Source organism: Marmota monax, unplaced genomic scaffold (genome assembly GCF_021218885.2).
Source record: "Marmota monax isolate L192 unplaced genomic scaffold, Marmota_monax_Labrador192_F-V1.1 WCK01_AAM20220418_F8-fsc00013, whole genome shotgun sequence".
Lineage (NCBI taxonomy): Eukaryota > Metazoa > Chordata > Mammalia > Rodentia > Sciuridae > Marmota > Marmota monax.
In genome coordinates, this window is record NW_026692202.1 from 7982140 (window position 1) to 8002333 (window position 20194).

Genomic DNA, 20194 nt, shown 5'->3' on the forward strand with positions numbered 1-20194 from the left:
CTGAATGCTTTAAACTGAAGGAAACTGAGAAAACTGAAGAGCAGGAAGGTCAATCTATGACTTTCTAACACCTTTCTCCCTTGATGTGTGTCATGAAAGAATTTCTTGACCTACATTCCTGAAGAGTAGGTCACAAAACCTTCATCGCAGAGTGATCCTGACTAATACTTGAAAGTACAGAAGAACTTGAACAAACAGGCCTTGCTAAATTGCCCACCGTCTTATTACCAGGAGACTGTATCATCTCCCTTTTATTCGATCATATTTTTACACAGCTGTCCACTCTTCATCAAACCAAAGCACTTAAATAGAGAGATTTCTCTGTTTCTTTGGGTTTTAATTTCTGAATGTTTTCACGTCACATACAATTTATATTAAATAAGTTTGTTGCCTTTGTCTTGTTAGTCTCAGCCATAAACTTCAAGATAGGTGATTATTTATTTTTCCCCCTATATCTGCCATTACGTAATGACCAGACTCCGACAAAAATGGCATAGACCATGTGAAAATAGACAAAAAAGGGGGGAAATGTAATATCTATCTATTCAGGAAACATATCTAGATCCATTTGGTTGTCAAAGAGAATCCATAAAGAAGAATCAGAGCAAAAGAAAATTGGGAAGTTAGGTTAGAATAAAAGTATAAAGGGCTTTCAATTATAGGCCAATTTATATCTACGTTAAAGTAGTTGTTTCCTTCTCTTTCTCAAATTAAGAGATGTTTTTGATTTTCTCAAAATATTATAACTTTGGTAGAGTTGTGTTGCAACAGCATTAAAATGTAATTTACTGATAAGGGAAGAATTTCCCTTCCTTTTCACCTACCAACCACTAAGTATCTTACAAGCTATAAAAAGTAAGGTTATCCTTGCTATTTATTGGTAAAATAGAAACTACTATATGAAGAATCTCCATTGGAGGGAAGAGTTATTATCATGAAAAGCTATGGAAATCAACTGAATTTTGGTAATTTGATCTGGTTACTTCAAGACTCCCAAAAGTAAAAAGAGCATTTGGAACACTTGAATCAACAGAGAAAGCAATGATTAAACTGGTCACTGTGGGAATAGAAAAGATGGATGCTAGAGACCCTTAAAAAATCAGTAGAAGTTTGTGGTGGATGCAGGAGTCAGACACAATGAAGTTTTAAAGGAAATCAAGAGGAATCAATTTGGAGGACAATACATTAAGATTCAAATTTTGAAATTATCTTAATGGCAGAACAGTTAGAACTATTCAATATTATATGATAATTAAGAATATTACTTATGAACATTGAGAACTCATTTGAACAAAGGTGTTAACTGGAACTCTAAACACATACCAATTCTAAAGAAAGTAATTGAAGAGGAAAAAGAAAATAGAATGAAGATGCCTTTTTTTTTTTTTTTTTTGAGACCCAAATTTTAAAATGCTCTCATATTTTGGAAATGGGCAGGAAAGAATTACTTAAAGAGACAGAGAGCTCCTTCACAGAGGATTAATAAAGAAATAAAGCTAAGAGTAAGTGAGTTTGATTAAAGGGTAAAGTCAGATTTTCATGTATAACAAGCAAAAACATGTGAAGACAAAATATAAAGGTAACATTTCATTTTCTAATTGCAAATTAAACCATATTGACTTTTAAATAATCAAACTAAACATGGGTAAAAATAAGATAGAAAATTTAATCTCCTCAAAGGGCAGCTTCAATAAACCTGATTTTCAAAAAATGAATAGAATTGAGATAATGACATAAGAATTTGTGTTCTAAAACATTGATCTTTTTCCAGCAAACTAATTTTAAAATCCATTATGTTCTGAAAGCCCTCTGAAGCAATATAAAAATATGTAATATTTTGAATTGATACCTGAAATGATATTATTTTGAAAACATATCCTACCACCAAAATTATTAGTTCTTTTTTATAAATCCTTGTGGATTTTATAACTACAAATGTGCTAATCATTATATTACCTCTTCACAAAAGCACATTTTTCCTCCTAAAAAAATCATAATAATAAAATTTAGAACATTACTTTTGTGTTTTAATAAATTACTTACCAAAGTGGTAAAGATATAGTGGTAGTATTCTGTCATCATTCCCATAGCTAATGCCTAAAAAATAAAAAAAAAAAGATAAATAAAAATATTAATATAGAAGATATACCTAGCATAAAATACATTATGGCAGTAATATAGATGAGCACAAAATAGTAGAATGTGATAAAGAATCAACCTACAATATTCATGTTACATCAAAATTTGGATTAAATTAAACCTTTCCCCAGTAGTTAAAAATGATTAGTGTTTACTAAAGGAATTTTGCTTGTTTATTTGTTTTAACAGTTGAAAAAAATCAATTATTTATTGAATATTAATTCATAATGAGCATACATTTCCTTAAAGAATTTGAAAATAAATCAATTTGAATTTGAATTACATGTGCCACTAAATATTTAGTGCTTTAGGCCATTTGTTATTCAATTTGACTGGCAATTACAAACTTACAATGTAGCCTGTATACTTTTCAATGATAAGTTGCATCCAAATATCTTGTTCAAAAAATATATTTTACAAAGAAACAGTGTACATTTTATACATTATAAAAGAACTAGTTGTTTTATATACAATTGTCGGGCTTATATATAATAAAACAATTTATCATTTGTTGACCTAATTCTCTTGATAGAAAAGCTAATAGTTGAATGTTTCCATTTGTGAAACTTATAGCTTTACATATTAAAGGAAGCATTAAATTTGACCCAAACCTGAAATTAGCACATCTTAGTTCCTTATATTTGTAGTGTCTTCACTACAGTGCTACTCAATTAGGAAGAAAGTGTCACAAAATACAATGTCAAAGGCCATTTTTTTCCTCTTAGTACTTTAGAGACATTTCTTTAGATTAATGAAGGAACTATATATCACTGTTATTATTAAAAAATTACAGATAATTATAGAAACATTGTTATTATTAATAATAGTTTACCTGTTGTTTTGTTTTACTTTTCCACTCTCTTTATTAATTTTAGACTATCAATCTTAGAAAAGGTTCTTATGGGTCTAAATGTCCACCTCCAATGAGAAATGTCTATGTAATTTTCCTCTCTGAAAATAGAGGATACTTTGAAAAAGTTTATCAATGGACAATATTTGGTGATGACAAATGAAAGTGTATTTGTCAACTGAATGAAGAGGTCTTAAAAGGAAATAAATATTCTCAGGTGCATATAATAGTCTTCCGCAAATTACTAACTACAAAAACTCTTTTAGTTAGTAGTGAGCAGCCCTAGCCAAAGCTTTTGCGTTCTATGTATAAAATGCTTATAGGTAGGTATTTACCAATTAACTAGAATAAAATTTGTAATTTTACAACATAAGCCATTCAGTTAAGAAAGGATAGATATTTGTGTGTGGGGGGGGGAACATATGAAGTACTTTTTTAAAAAGAGAGAAACATTGGTTAATAAAAACATTGGTTTATTTATACAGAGAGTGTTCATTGATTGCTTCTGCTGGATAATTGCAGAGGGTTTCTCGTCTTTATAACCACTCTATGATACCTCAGTATTGTCTTTGATTCTTCTTTACCAATTCAACTGGTATAGAAATAAAGATAACTGAGAGAAACAGTGACTCAGATAAATGGATAAAAAACAACATGTGATGCCTAAAATGTGTTTGGTACTATTCTAAGAATATTGAATATTTAAACCTCATAAACCCCCCTATGAAATAGGTTCTATTATATCCATTTTACAGTTGATGAAATGAGAACTATATAACAACGATGAATAAACTGCTTAAGAACACAAGATAGTGAGTAAACATGGACTTCAGGCCTTGGGGACACACCTATCCTACCTAAAAAAAAAAAAAAAAAATGCTTTGAGATTTTTAAAAAATTACAGCTGAATTTATATCTTTAACTGCAAGGAGTAGAGAGTGGAAAATTAAATCTGTTTTTAGTCAGGAATTATGATTAGTGCTGGCAAAAGTTAAGCTGTCTTACAAAAAAGGGATTGGGTGAGGTCCCAGTCTCTGGCTGGTCTGAGGGAAGGGATCTGTTGAATAAAATTCAACAGAGCCTAACAATATTTGGAAAACTACAGTTTGACTCAGTCCAAATCTTGGCCAGAATTTGAAGACCAATTCCAAGGTTCAGCAGACAAGGTACCTGAGATCTGATTCATAATGGTCTTCCAATTTCATTTTAAGTGCTCCAAACCAATCTATTCCATTTTTATTTTCTTCTTTTACATTTAAAATCTATGTCATTTTATAGAATGACATATTTTATATTCTCAAACAGTTAGATTCATTTTTAGAACCTATGAATTCTAAAAATTTTCATTTTCCTTGATAATTTGAAAACCTTGGCATTTCAAACCTGTTTAGGAAATTGTGCTTTGGTGACAGGGGTAGAAAGGGATTGAAGAGATGGTGGGCAAGAGGGGTGGCCAGCTTCTGATATGGATATTCTGCACTGGTCACAAGTTTCTTCATCTCCATGAGAAGAAATTTAAAATGGATACCTGGGGTCTGTTTGTGGCTTTCATTAACTTTCTCTCAGCCTTTGATCTTGAAAATAAGAATCAGTTATGGGTTATGATATATGATCTATAAGAAGTTATAATAGAAATAGAAGAGGATAGTTATTTTTTATTAAGTACCTTTACTGCAATCTCACTCACAAAACAAAAAACAGGGATATAGTCTTGAAAGATTTGTTTAAAATAATAATAATAACAAAAGAACTTGCTCTGGATCTTCTTTTAATTTTATAGCATTATGTCTCACTACTACTTTTGAATGAATTGTATGCATACCTCAAAACACACTAAAAAAAATAAAATCAGTGTGTCTTTATGTACTAATAATGAATTACCTCAACAGAAAATTAGTTGTTCTATATATCACTTTCCTAAAAATATCAACAATTAGTTTTTCTAAAATAAAAATAACATTATAAATCTCCCAAATTAAGCTGATTTAGTATTAGAAATATTGTATGAAAAATTGCATATTTAGTTATCTAGGTATATAATTTACAATCAACATATTCTTTGGGTTATATCCAAACTTTATACTGCTCAAGATTTAAAATGAAGAGGGGGCAGGTCTCTATACATATCTCTTTATTTTAACTTTATTTTACTTCTTGCTATTGTAGTTATTTGCATCAGCTTTTCATTTTTCTAGTCTAAAGGTTTTTATTTCACACTTTTTGATCTAGACTTCGAATTTCCTGATTGCTATTTTTTTTTTCTCTGTGATAGGATGTCTTTGTGAGGTTTTACTTCAGAGCATCTTGACTCTCCCCTAGGGGATTCTCTGACAAATCTGGACAAAGGTGGAATCATCTGCTGTTGAGGCATGCCCCAATTAGTGCACTCAACATGCCTCAGAGGAAAATCTAGTAAACCACAAGCTCCACTCACTTTTAAATTTTTCAGACAAGAAAACTCCAAACTGTTGCTTGATATTTAGTAATGCTCATTTAGTTTAAATAGATAATTTAAATAAACAAAAAAGCCAACAAGTTTAACTTGATTAAGGCCATCTCTTTTTCTGGCTACATCTAACATTTACTCTTAAATGAGACCAGACTAGCTGACAGCTCATCTATTTCTGCTATTCAACTCCTATACTATCTCTTATGGTTTAGATGTGGTATCTCCCAAAAGTTCATGTGTCAGACAATGTAAGAATGATTGGGTGGTGTCCTTAATCTAATCAGTAAATGAATCCCTGATAGGTACCTGAGTAGTAACTGGAGGCAGGGGGTGGGATGGCTGGAGGAAGTGGTTCATTGGGGTGTGGCTATGGGGTATATATTTTGTATCTGAAGAGTGGAGTCTCTCTTTCTGCTTCCTGATCACCAGGTAAGTGGCTTCCCTCCAACATATTCTTCCACCATGATGTCTTGACTCACCTCAGGCCCCAAGGAATGGAGCCTGCTGTCAGTGGAATGAGACCTCTGAAATTGTGAGACCCCAAATAAACCTTTGCTCCTTTACACTTGTCTGGTCGGGTCCTTTAGTCACAGCAGCAAAAAAGCTGACTAAAATATTATATCTTCCAGGTTCCAACCTTAGCTGATGCTAAGGAATCTCAGAAAAAAAAATGCATAAATCATAAAATAGATTCCTATTGAATGTACTGCCACGTTTACTAAAAGGAAGGTATTTGTTTTCTTCTTGAATTGGTTTCTAAAATAACTGACATTCAAATGTGAGACAAATACTTTCTGTGATGAGGTAAGTTTAAAAAAAAAATGCCACCATGCATGTGGCCTGCCTGTGTTACTGGTCTTCGAAGCATAAATGTTGTATGATAATGTCACTCCAGTTGCACTTAACTTTCATAGAATTTTTTTGTGTGTGGGGGGGGGATGGATACCAGAGATTGAACTCAGGGGCACTGAGCCACATCCCCAGCCTTATTTTGTATTTTATTTTAGAGACAGACTCTGACTGAATTGTCTTGGTTTCTACTGAGGCTGGCTTTGAACTTGCCATACTCCTGCCTCAGCCTCCTAAACAGCTGGAATTATAGGTGTGCACTACTGTGCCCAGCAACTTTCATAGTCTTATTTTACCTTTGTTCTGTTTTTCATTGACGAGTTATACTTTCTTTCTGTTGAGTATATTTAAATATTATTTTAGTTCTGCCTTCATTTTGCACACAAAACAGGTTTATATAATAAAATAAATGTAAAATAATGGGTATACCCAACAGAAGGCAGGAGGCCAATTCTGTCATTAAAGGTTAAAGCTATGTTTATCCTCCAGATAGCAAAATAAGTTAGTTACTTCTTCAAAGAAAATATAACTGATCTTTTACATATTTGTAAGAAGTCTAGATAAAGAGGACAAAGTTCTGTTACTGGAATAGTAGAGTGCTCTGGGAGCCAAGAAAGGTCTGCTTTCCAAATTTGTATACTCTAAATGTGAACAAGAATTGTTTGGAAATTATGTGAAAAATAAATTCTGACTCTAGATTTTAGTGGTGAGTTTATTGCATCATTTTATTTATTACTAAACCAAAACCAAAATCACTCATATGCTTTGTTACCCAAACATAAACTAGAGCAAATTTTCAAATCAAATTAAATATTTTACTACAGTGAAAGCAACATTCATATTGGAATACAAACATCTGCTTAATAAACTAACCATGTTATAATAGGCATTTGTTGTCAGTAGTTATATTTAATGGGATATAATTTGTCATTTGAATCTGTATAACTCTCCAGCAGACATTTTATCCTTTGCATGAGAGGTCTGAAAACAGCTGACTAATTCCAAGCCATGTGATGTCACCACAGGGTGCATGAAAGAAAAATCTAAGGAGTTAGGTTCAAACCCCACTCTACCACCTAGTAAGTGCATTGCCTTCTACTAACCATTTTAATCCACAACTTTAGTTCCCTCACATGCAAGAGATAGATGAACAATAATTTCAATTTTTCATGTTTGCTGTGCAGTCTAAATGGTGCTTACTGCTCCAAACTGTTTCGTTTGACCAATTTAGAAGTGTTCTTTTAGGTAAGCATAGCTTTATTCTGGAATAAATATAGATGAGACATTAACCACTCTGCTATTTCCTTGCATTATTCAAATTTCTCATTCTGAGATGAGATTCAGATTTTGTGTATAAAGTGGATATAGTCCTTATTTCTTTTGGTTGTGGTGATGATGAAATAATATCAAATATATAAGGCATCTCTCTATTTTATCTTTTTTTTTCCTATTCTGGTAACAATGGATGAGTTATTCAATCATTGACATTAATAGTTTATTCCTTTATTTCAGTATAAAACAGAAATATCTATCTCATTATTCAATAATCTGATTAACAGTATTGTAGGCATTTGAATATATCCTCAAAACTTTAAACTGTTTTGATAAGCACGTATGTTTACATTACTTGTCTTTAAGACAATTAATTAAAAGCAATTTCCTGACTTTGTATTATAAAATTTCATGGAGGTGATTTCTCTGGTTTTTTAATTGACTGTAACAATGACATTGTATTTTTTTTAAATCTCATACTTCAAATGCAAGTATATGGAGACTAAGGATTTAATGTAAGAAATGCAAAATTACCTGTTTTAAAATGCCTGCTGCCATTTCATGGCTACAGTCAAAGATTACATGGAATTCTTTGCCTCTCTTCATTTCTTTCAATAAGGGTTTTGCATCCTTTGTATCAGCAGGCAGTTGACGGATTTTAAGTCGAAGATTATATCTTGACGGAGCTTTGATGAGTTCTTGCAAACGAATGAGACCTTTAATTAAAAAAGAAAAAAGGAATATTGGAGGCAAATCAGAGTGGGCCATAGAATCACCAAACACTAACTATGATGCATGATTTTCTTAATTATGTCCAGGTGCATTTCATGGTACAACCATTGAAATTCCTATTTTAATAAACTTCAGGTCCTCAGTTAATTTTGCTACAAATTCTGTAAAGTACTTTTCAAATCATAAAAGAAGTAAATAACTATAATTTAATGTAAATAATTTAAATTTATAGAAGGATTTAGAGTAAAATTTTCCTCAATACCCTAATTCCACCCTCCATTGAGTTGTCACTATTAATAGCTTCAAATCTTCTGTAAGAATTTCTATGCACTTACACACACATAAATAGAGTATTATTTTGTATTTTATATTAATAACTGTTTTTTACAACATCCTAGAGATCCTTGTAAGTCAGTGACTATAATTCTTGTTTGACTTAATGAACACTGCTTCAGTTTGCACACATCTTATATAGCTATTCCCTTTATTAAACACTTTGGTTATTTCTTTTTTGTCTTACTTGCAAGTAATGCTGTGATAAATACACATGTATACACAATCTGGTGAATATGTAGAAGTGAAGTAAATTTTCTTAATAAAACTGGCTCTAAATAACCTGAATCATAATAAATTATTTAAAAAAATATAACTGACATTCTTTTGTTTGTTTTCTAGATATAATATTTTAAGATATGTAAATACAAACACGTAAATATAACTTTAGACATTGGTAAAGTAGGCTTTCTCATAGAGAAGTTAACTCCTGATTAAATTTCAAATATATCAAATTAATGGATACATTAATAGATCATGGAACTGTGATGTATTTTAAAACAACAGAGACAGATTACTGAATTTATTCCTTCATGTAATTTTCAAGTAATGAAACACATTTAAGAACTGATATGTAAGACCCACTCTACAAAATAGTTCAAAATAAAAAAAATGAATTATTTAATTCTATTGTAACTTGGACAAAGTTAAGCAATTTCCTTTTCTCCTTCTATTCTTAATTTTTGTTTATCTTTCTTTTTAGAATATTACATCTGTATATTTCTACTTGTCTAGTACTACCTTCCCTAAAGACAGTACCATCATCATTATTAGTATGATAGTATAAAACAAGTTATTTTTAAATAGCTAATCTGGATTCCCCCCATTTATGTATATGGATATGTATGTAAACATGTCACTTAACTCTATTTGGAAACATGAATAAAGACATACCTTATTAGGACTAAGAATCTACTTTGTATTAAATGACCACATGAGATCTTGAGAATAAAAATTAATTTTCGGTGTTTTTAACTAATAACAAATATTTTAAATATTTGTTTTATTGCTAATATAATTATCAATAAATATAGCACATATTACAAATAATTTTGAATATCCACAATAATTAAGACTATTTAGTGGCACTAAAGCCAAAATTCCTGAAAAAAATGCTAATTTGGATTAGACTTAATTTTTCCTGCTATTATAGAAATTAATTCTATAATTCTATAATTCTAAAAAATATTCATGTAAATGTAGACTGAACAAATATCAACCTTAGCAAAGTAAAGAAATCTACCCCTTTTCTACTGATCTCACAAGATTGTGTAAATGTCAAATGTAATTTTGGTGGAATAAGTGTACCATAGCCAGAATATTGGGTTTGAATTTCAGTTCAAAATCTATGTATAGCTAATTAAAAAACTATAATCTATGGAGCTTTGTACATGGATTTGATTTCTTTTTTACAATAGGATAAAACATTAATATATAAAACACTGAAAAAGGAATCTTCTTATCTTAGATAGTAAATGATAGTTCATCATTGTAGTTACATTTGTCAACATGGGAAAAAAAATTTTTTTAAGTGCTGGGTATTGAACCCAGGACAACACATGCTAGGCTAGTATACTCTACAGCTTGAGCCAAAGAACAACATATTTTTTAAAAAATTACTGGCTACCAAATGGTTTTTGGAAGATATTTTGATACTGATTTAGATAAAAAGTATAGAATAAAAACTTAAGAGAACATTTTAAGAGATTAATTTGTTACCAAAGGAAAAGGAGATATACTTACAGATTAGCCCAGCAGTTTTGGATTAAAAAAGCTTAACTAATTCAAAAATAGAAATTTTCTTAAGGATGACATCCAGAAATAGTATTTGTAGAGTTCATCCTAAGTATAAATACTGCCAAGTATTTTCAAGTTTCTTAAGAGCTCATGTGGATAGTTCATTGAGCCATCAGGTACAATGTTTACTTAGTCTCTTCACACATATACTCTTCTGCTGGCATTAATGGAACAGATTTCAGTTTGCCAGCTTCCCCAGGGAATGATGTTGAAGAGCAAAAATATTTTTTTAAAAATCATTGCTGTTAGTTGGAGCTGCCATGTCCTACTTGAGAATTTGGGTGAAATATTGTCTTCATTCATTCATTCAATGTGTATTTTGTGTATTTTTACTAAGTTGAAGACACTATTTCATCAATAAATATAATAATTAAAATAATAGTATTTATTTGATCTTTATACTTTGACTATGGCATATCTTATACAAAAGTGGTTTCTGTAATGCTTTTCACATCCAATTTTCAAATAAGAATGTTTCAGCATTTCAAGTAAAGAGAAGAAATCTAGAGACCAGTTTGAATACTAAAATAGTGATGTTTAAATTCCTGTTTCCACCCCTTCAGTAGGTACTTAGTCTCCTCTAAGCCTTCATTTCTGTTTTGCATGTTATTTTTTTCTCACTTTTCCATACTTCTGTTCTTTATTCTTTGCTTTCTCCATTCCCTAACATTTAGATAGTAATCCCTCTCTGAATTCTATTATTTAGAATACATTGGATGAATGGGAAAAGGATAACAGAATGGAAAATGCATTAAAAACATCCAAAGAATAAAAGTTTCCCACCTGTTTTATGTGGGACAGTGATGTCATCCAAATAGCATAATTAATGTGTATGAAGTTTTTATTCAAAGAAAAACGAGTTTATGCAGCAGCAATGTCTTTTGATCACAATGTTAGCTGTGTGGGTCTCTAACCATCATTCCACCTCCCCCAATGTTTTCCCTTTGCAACTGATCATGTTCTGAGGAGATTATCCTAATTAAAACCTCTCATACACAAACAAATATGCATGCTTTGTAAAATGAAATATTTTTGTTTTCTTCTAAAAAAATAAGTATCCCCAAAATGGAGATGGTTGGCATATATTACTGCCATATATTCATCTGGTCAAAATGGAAAAATAAAAGGGAAAAATCTATTTATTGAAAATGTGGTTACTACAAATAATTTGCAAACCATTTTCACAAATACTGTTTAACAAATTCAGCACTCGATTAGGTTACTTAATGACACAGTAGAATTATAACTCTTTAAAACAGCCTTTTAATTAAAATGCCCCCCTTTCCCTAATGTAATTAGTTTATGTAATGATAATAAAAAAGAAACAATCTGCACAGATGGGTTCCTAAAATCTCTCCTAACAAAGAAGTGCACCACATTGCAATTATCTCCTTATTTTGGTAGATGAGTTACATTCTATTTCTCTAATTTCTTCACTGAGAGTACATTACCATTATTATTTTACCTTTTCCTACATTCTCTTACTTCAGTGGTAGCAGAAATCAAGATTTATATTTATGCTACAAGGATAGAGGTCTGAGCTGCTCTTTTCAGAAGTTGCCATCAATTTAGCTTTTAAGGAGAATCCAGAAGGAGCCATTTATGCACACTCCAGCTGGCACTCTCTTCTAAAGAAATCAATCACAACACCTCTTCAGCAGGCCCAACCTCCCCTAGCCCCAGGAAGGGAGTCCCATGTTTCCTCCCATACCCAGGTATCCATTTCAACAGCTACACAAACTAGAGCGTTACCACCTGGCTTAATCGCCAGACCTATTTATCATTTTAGTTAATGTGGTCTGTGTAATTCTTGCATTGTGTAATAAGCAATAACAACAGGAAAAAAAATGACTCCTCTGCATTCAGTGTTTCATCATCAGCCTTTCTGTTTTGGCTAAGGAAAGATAATAATTCATTGGCAGGCCAAATTATGGTATTTCAAAGAATTCTTTTTCTTAAAAGGTCTTATTTGGGCTACAGAGATCTTTCAAAGTAAACTAAATAGTGTATGTGCTCCAGTCATGGACTTTGTAATATAATAATGCTATGAAAATAGATTTACATATGTAAGTTTAAAATAGTTTATATTATAATAAGAGCATTAAAATGATTTTGATAGGAGTTGTATGTTGGCATTGAAAAAAAAATTTGGATTCCAAATTTTTATCAGCCATCCTTTATGGGAGTGAGATATGTAACTTCAGTAGAGAACCTAGAATATAGGACCTTAAATTCATGCCACGTTCTGCAACTCCAAATGTCTGTCTCTGACAAGAATATTTCCCTGAACTCTAGATTTCTAAGCTTACTTTTCTATTTGACATCTGTATAGTACAGAATTAATTTTATCTAAAGAGGGGTGTGGCTTTTGCTATTGTGTCCTGGTAGTTCATCTCTAAGTCTTTGGAATGCCTTGTCTGGCATGATTGTCTTTCTTAACTAGGTACCCTGGTTTATGTAGTTTGTGGTAAGAGCTTTGGGCCAAGTAGTATGAGCTCAACCTCTGAAGGTACTAGAGACTGTAAGCCCAATGGGTCATGCCTACATGACCAAGCTGCAAAAATAACTTTGGATACCATGGTTCAGGTAGGTTTTCCTGGTTGGCAATACTCTGTGCATATTGTCCCACATTATTGCTTGGAGAAGTTAGCACTGTTCAGCCAATAAGATACTCTTTTTCTACTTTCACTTACTTCAGCCATAGCTAAATGAGAGAACAATTTATAGCTCTGAGTGTGGATTTCTCCTGGACTCTGCCCTTGTACCTATGCCTTAAGCAGATTGTACTCTGTATCCTTTTGCTGTTACAGATTGTAACAGTGAGTATAACAGTTTTCAAAGAACTCTGAACCTTTCTAGGGTTATCAAAATTGAGGTAATCTTTATGAACCCTGAAATTGAAATTTGTGTCAGAAACGAGGGTAATCTCAGAGGCTGCTAAACTTTATTATTGGTGTCAGATGAGAGGGCAGTCCTTTGGTACTCCAGAATCTCTACTTTACAAACATAGTATACCCAAACTGGCTCTTCACCTCTGTGCCCCAAGCTGCTCCTGCCTGGGTTGTCCCCAACAAGAATAATGGCAAATTTTATCTTTCGTGTTACTTGGGTCAAAATTGTTTCTATCATCTTTGATTACTCTATTTCTAGCACATACTATGTCTGCTTTCTCATAAATCCTACCAGATAGACCTTCAAATTATTCTTAGAAAATGACCAGTTCTTATCACTTCTCACATATGGAACCAAGCTACTATATTATTGTAAAAGCCTCTAGTAAGGTCTTTGTATATTTGCAAATCCAGGAGTAAATCATGGCCTGTGGAGTTTAAGTTTGTAGTGAAGATAGTGCTCTAGATATTTTGGGGAGAGGAAGGTACAAACAAAGAAGTTAGGAGCATTCAGAAGAGGATTTCACGCGGGACTGCATACCATGACAGTGGCTAAATAGAACCATACTGAGTAGACATTATAATAAGGAGTCTTTAGACTTGACTCAACACACAACACAGAGTTAGTTCCAAAGTAAAGGTACTTTATGATAGTGGCTTGCAATACTCTAGACCTAGTGGGGCAAATGAATCACTGTGGCTTCAGACATCCACTCCATCCAAAGAAAATTGTACAGAGATGAGTACAGAGAATAGGATGCTGTCTTACTGGGTTGAGTCTTGTGCTATAACCAGAAGTTATGGGTTCAGGATGGGAGGAGAAGCAGGCTTAATAGGAATGAAGTAGATAGAATGTGCTCAATTCCTAACATGTGCTGAGTCTAGCTAGGTCCAATACACAAGATGAGCTCTACACTACCTCTGAGGGACACCTACTTAAGGTCAGGACTGAACTATGGAACATGCCTGAGATTCCAGCAGAGATGTGTTAAGGAAAGAAGGGGCTGCAAGTCTGTTACTTCTCAAGTCAATGCAAAAATGTGTGATCCATGTTTCTTTTTTCACTGATATGAGAAAAGCCATTAAGCATTATTAAAAAGTAAATAGTGTTTTTGATCAAGCCAAGGTCAAACTCCTTTGGCTTCTAAAGCTTCAGGGTCTAAGTTTTAGTGTGTGCTAAGGCCAATTTTCTGTTCAGAATGCTTCAATTTGTGAGAAGCCAACAAAATTAATGTTGCATTTTCAATTCATTTACCTTGCCTCTTGCCATTACAATTTGCTTGTGTCTTAATCACAGGAAAAATAAGCACATTAGTGACTGATTCAAGTGCTGTTCTCACTGGGGGCACCACTGACAGGGAAAGTGGCTTTGTCTTAAGATGACCAGTGCTAGATCCATACTATCACTTGTTTTTTCTTTGTCCTAGTCATATAGCTGCTGCACATAGGCTTTTGCCTGTTGCAATGAGATAGAGCAGGTAAATAGCTGGATAGGTTAATGAACAGGCAGTTGTATTCATTGGGACTCTCTTGGTAATATGTGCAGACCCAACTCACACTACATTAAGCAAAAAAAGCAGCTGTCTCCTGTAACCAAAAATAAAGGCCTGCCAGGTTGAAGCCCAGACTTGTTTAAATTAGTTACTGAGTTTTCTTTTCCTCTGTGTTACCTTCATTACCTCGTAACTTTATCTACCTAATGACACAGATGAACAATAGAATCTCATGCTCATGAAAAGAATTTTTTTCTACAAAAGTTCTGTCAAAGTTCCGAAAAGGACCACATATAGTGCCCCCCCCCCCCCCGTCGAGATTATTTGGTGGAACTAGGAGTTAGATGCCTATCGCTGTGGCATCAGTGGGTAGAGGGAAAAAAGTGACCAAAGAATCCTTCAAGGGACTCTGAAGAGACAAACATAAATGTTGTGCATAAATGCACACAACTCAAACATGCACCACAGAAATGTTCTGAAACTCTCTGAACAGCATGACTGTACTCTGGTTTGTGATCAGACTTTGGAAACATTTTGATTCAACAATTATTTAAACTTGTTATTTTTTTATCAAACAGGGACCCTTTTTAGGGCAAAGGGAACATGTAGAAGTCTGTAATCCAGGAACAGTCCTCCTCTTCCGTCTCAGCACTTGTCATACTTCCTCAAGCACACTTTATCACTTGCTATCCTGGCCATGTGACTGACCCACTCCAGTGGGACCAGCACACCTCATTGTTCAATTCCGATGGCTACCTGTCCTTCTGTCATCCCCACTGCTGTCTCAGCTTGTGAGAACCCGACTGTAGCTCTCCAGACAGTGGCTGATTAGGTAGCCTGCTGTCCCTTAATCCCCACTTGTGTCCAGGTCAGTGCAGTTATGGAGCAGCAAATGATCCTTCACAGCTCTTATTTTGGCTCTGTCCCAGGATGCTGCTGTTATTGGTTTTATCCTGCCACTTAATACATCAAATATGATTTAAAGTTGACACTGACAAAACAGCTTAAGAAGCATTAGGTAGTTGTGCCCTGGCTAACAATAATTATCAGAACTTCTATGTGCTGTTGAGAAAGCAAGAAGAATATGACTTTTTAGGAACTCAGATTTTATTTTAACATTTTTTGCTCCAGAAAAAAATACCATTATTTTATATAAGAGTATTATGTATATGATTTATATACATATTATATTACAAATAATACATATTACATATAACATCACATATATACTTTATAATACATATTATATACCTTATTTTATGAATGGTTGGAAGATATGACTTTGTCAGAACACATGCCACCATTACTGTGTATTTTATTTGCAGACATAAAGTGCAAAAATATAAAAGAGTAGATATTTGCCACCATGAGATTATAGGGCATTAGGGAAAGAGATATGCAAATCATTTTTCTATAATGAATCACGTGCAATAATATGGCTATCTCTAAAGTACAGTAGAAGTGGCTGGGATAGAATTTCTAAGGATGGACATACATTTAGTAGGAAAGTCAGAATGGGTGGTATTAGAGAAAGAGGAAACAGTATTACAAAGCACCATGACAGGACAGTATAGGAAGCTCAAAAATTCATGTGAGTTATTTGGTTGATACAGCTGGAGATTCAAGGTAAACTGTGAGATGGTAGGAGACGAGGCTGGCTCAGTTGAAAGTGAAAAATCACATAAGAAAGGCACCCTGATAGATTGAATGTGCTAAGGGAAGGAACTGCATAGCCACAAGTATTTTATAAACAATCCTGCTTATTCAGAAAAGGAAAATTTATTAGAACTATTCATATGGTTTCAAAAAACTCAACTCTAGGAATTCAGTTCTTGGGAAGAGGCAATCTTTTAATTTCTGAGTTTACATATTATAAGTCCAATAGCAGGGAGAAAACAACTAGTCTCTGCTTCTTCCATTTCTAGAATCCTAGAAGAGAATCTAATTGGTGCAGCTGTCTCTTCATCTAATGAACTGCAGCCTGGGCCATAGGCTTACCTTAAGAGATGAACATTACTGTCTGGGACCCATCTCTGAGAAATGGAAGCTAGGATGTTCTATAAGTGAGCTACACTTCCCTGCCTATGTGGAATCACTGAAGAAATTAAGGAGAATGATATGAACAAATATTCCTGTCAAAAGATTACTTGAATGGTATTTATAAGAAAAGGTATCTGAGTGGTAAACTAGGGGATAATAAAATAATTCAAGATATTAAATAATAAAATAATTCAAGATATTAAATCAAAAGAGATGATCTTGTGTTTCATCCTTTGTTAGCATAAGTGAGAGAACAGGGAGAGTTCTTTCCATGTTCCCCCTCATGCTAGATTTTTTACTAATGTCCTACCACGTATCTATTTGTTTATCATCATTTCTTTGGAAACAGAATTTCTTACACAAAATAATTTACCTGCCTCCTTAACTGGCAGTATTTGTTTAAAAGTTATTAATCTTGACTTTTTGGGTTCCTCTGAAACATGCCACATTGCTAACAAATGGACTCACACTGATGAAAATCGTGAGACTTATCTATAATACTATAAATCCAATCTATGCATTTATAATAAGAAATACCGTAGTTACAGGCATGGTGATTCTTGAGTTACATGGCCAGTGAATTCTCAAGCTATACAAGAAATTGTATCACAATCAGAAGGTTGCTTGATACTTTGTATGGAATCACAACAAATGAAATTGGTTCAATTACTATAACATTAATAAGATTTATTGAGGGTTTATATTATATCTACAAAAATTCCATAAAGAAGTAATATTGTCATCCCCAATTTTCAGAGATGAGATGAAGACACTGAATCTCAGATATTATTTTCTCAGATATTATTTCCATGGCTGTTAAGTAGAAAACCAGATTTAAACCCTGAACGTTTTTCTACAAATTTCCTAGGCAATTTTATATCCACCGTGCAACCTGGCCGATCCTTTTGGGAGTAAAAGCTAAGAATCTATTTCCCATTAACAATATTTGGACAAGTCTTGTCTCTGTTTTTAAGAAAATTAAATGTCTGACCTATTCTGTTTCTGATGGACTTATTCTATGAATTATGCTTGTGCCTTCAGGCAGGATATAATCAAATATTGCTTACCTGTAAGGCATTCCATGTCTTTTAAGGTAGCTTGGCAACTTGTCATTATCATTCATTATGTGTTGACTTCACAGTTTGAATTCTCAGAGGGCAATTTAATTTTTTAGTTGTTTCCAAAATACTTTTTAGTCCCCAACAATGACAATGGCAATTAAATTGTGCTGCAGGTTGACTTTTATCCACCTATGGGTTTGGGCAGAATAACTATTACATTTGCTGCTTGTTATACAAATGTGAAACCTAGTCTATATTTTAAGCATAAACCTTACTTATTTTAAAGTATCTATTTCAAAATATTCTTAGATTTTAAAATTTTATATTTTCTCTCATTTTTATTGTCTTGAATATTTTTCTTTTACTTTTCTGATTGTCATTTACAATTTATATAACTTTTCAAATATGCATCATTTTCTAATAAATAAACTAACTTAGTTTTTCAGTTTTAATAAATGAGAGGGGTCTGAATCTCCTAAACTCTTTTCAAACAATAAATGACTGCATAGCCTCTATCATAACTAATATTCAGCAATTCCTTGTTATTCGATGTAGAACTCTTTGATATGCCAGCTAGTTAGCATTAAATGAGTACCTAAAATCAGAGGTATTCAGAAAATTGTTAACATTTTATTAGCCAATGGAAATCAATAAATAAGAGTGAAAATCATTGAGTTGTCATTCAAAGTTCATTAGCTATAGTTATTATAGTATTCAAAGGTCAAAGTTAATAAGACCAGGACACTTAACACCCATATATACTTATGTCATCTGCATTACAACTTCTTGTAAAATCTAAAAGTACAAAGTTGTCAACACAGGACAAATTTGCAATAGAGCATGCAAGGTAAATTGTGAGAACTCGGAAGTATTTTATAGCAGAAGTGAACAGGAGAGTGGGGTAGGCATGCATACTTGTTTAAGAGGTTGAGACAATGGCAAAACCAACACCAGACATCTTGCACAGGGTCCTGGTAGATTCATAACCAGACCTCAGCCATGAGATATATTGACACATTGGGTAGGGTAACAAAAGGAATTAGGGTTATGGGTTAGAGATCCTAGGCCAGCTATACAACTTCTGGAAAGGCTCTAATAGAAGTACAGAAGCAGGAGTTAGAGGGTAGCAGGAAGAATTAAGCTAAACGTTAGGATACTACTCAAATTAGTTGTTAAATCAGAATTAATTGGTCTCAGTTCCAAGAGAAGACTGCACATGGCTGAAGGGGATGAGATAGCTCCCTGGCCTATTTTCATAAGGATGCTGATTCTATTATATAATGGGTACCACCCTCATGACCTAAGTAAATTTCAATGGACCCACATCTAAACAACATCACAATGAGACAAGATTTTCCATAAATAAGTTTCTGGGATACAAATATTCATCCCTCAGAACCTCACATTCTCATTAAACCTCATTCTAATCAGACTGTGTCTCCAACACTCTGCTCACACTGCTCTTGTTGAAATTATCAGTGACCTTACAGGTTGCTAAATACTATGGTCAGGTTTCAGCCTTCATTTTTACTTGAACAATCAGAATATTATTTCCTGCTTCTTTGATATAATTTCTTCACCTGAATTCCAGGGTAACTCATGTTCTTGGTTTTCTTCTTTCCTTACAGATCCTTTCTTTATATCTTCCAGACATTTTTCTTAAACTCATTTCTGTGCTAGATGTCACCCAGTTTCACGACTTTAATACCAAATGAATATTCCAGCCCAGACACTACTGAATCTCTAGACTCCTATATCCAACTGCTTTCCCCAACATATCTTCACTAGGATGTCATCAGGATCCCCAATGAATATATCCTAAGCTGTACTCTCTGCTCCTATCACAGCCTTCCCAGTAAGCTGCTGGGAACTCCATTTGTTTAGCGCCTGCTTTGGAGTACATCTTTTTTCCTGGATGCTCCTATTTGATTATCCACATGGATTATTCTTTTATCTACATTGACCACCCAATTTAAAATTATAGACCTTTCCTCTTATACTTCAGATTCTCATGTATTGTTCTATTTTTTTCTGTTGCACTTAACAACTTTTAACAAACTACATAACTTACTGACTTTTATTCTTTGTCTCCCTCCACTAGAATATAAACCTCATGGAGGTAGAAATTTTTATTTGATTACCTCTTGGGTATATCATAAGTGATTTGATTGTGTCTAGCAAGTGGTATATGTTCAAATACATCTGTTGAATGAATGAATGAATGAATGAATAACATAATCTTTAATCTCGAGAAGCTTGCAATCCATTTGAGAAAATAAATAATATTT

The 20194-nt window shown here is 33.1% G+C and overlaps 1 protein-coding gene across 3 annotated transcripts in view; it reads right to left on the reverse strand.

Annotated features, from left to right (window-relative positions):
- The window catches only part of Grik2 (glutamate ionotropic receptor kainate type subunit 2), a 669837-nt gene that overhangs the window by 411211 nt on the left and 238432 nt on the right, over positions 1-20194 (reverse strand). For all 3 annotated transcript variants that reach the window (XM_058575396.1, XM_058575405.1, XM_046430718.2), the window contains 2 exons: positions 8094-8275; positions 2044-2097 (listed from right to left, as the gene is read on the reverse strand). In XM_058575396.1, the coding sequence (XP_058431379.1) occupies positions 2044-2097; positions 8094-8275 (236 nt within the window). The remainder of the gene's footprint in view (positions 1-2043; positions 2098-8093; positions 8276-20194) is intronic.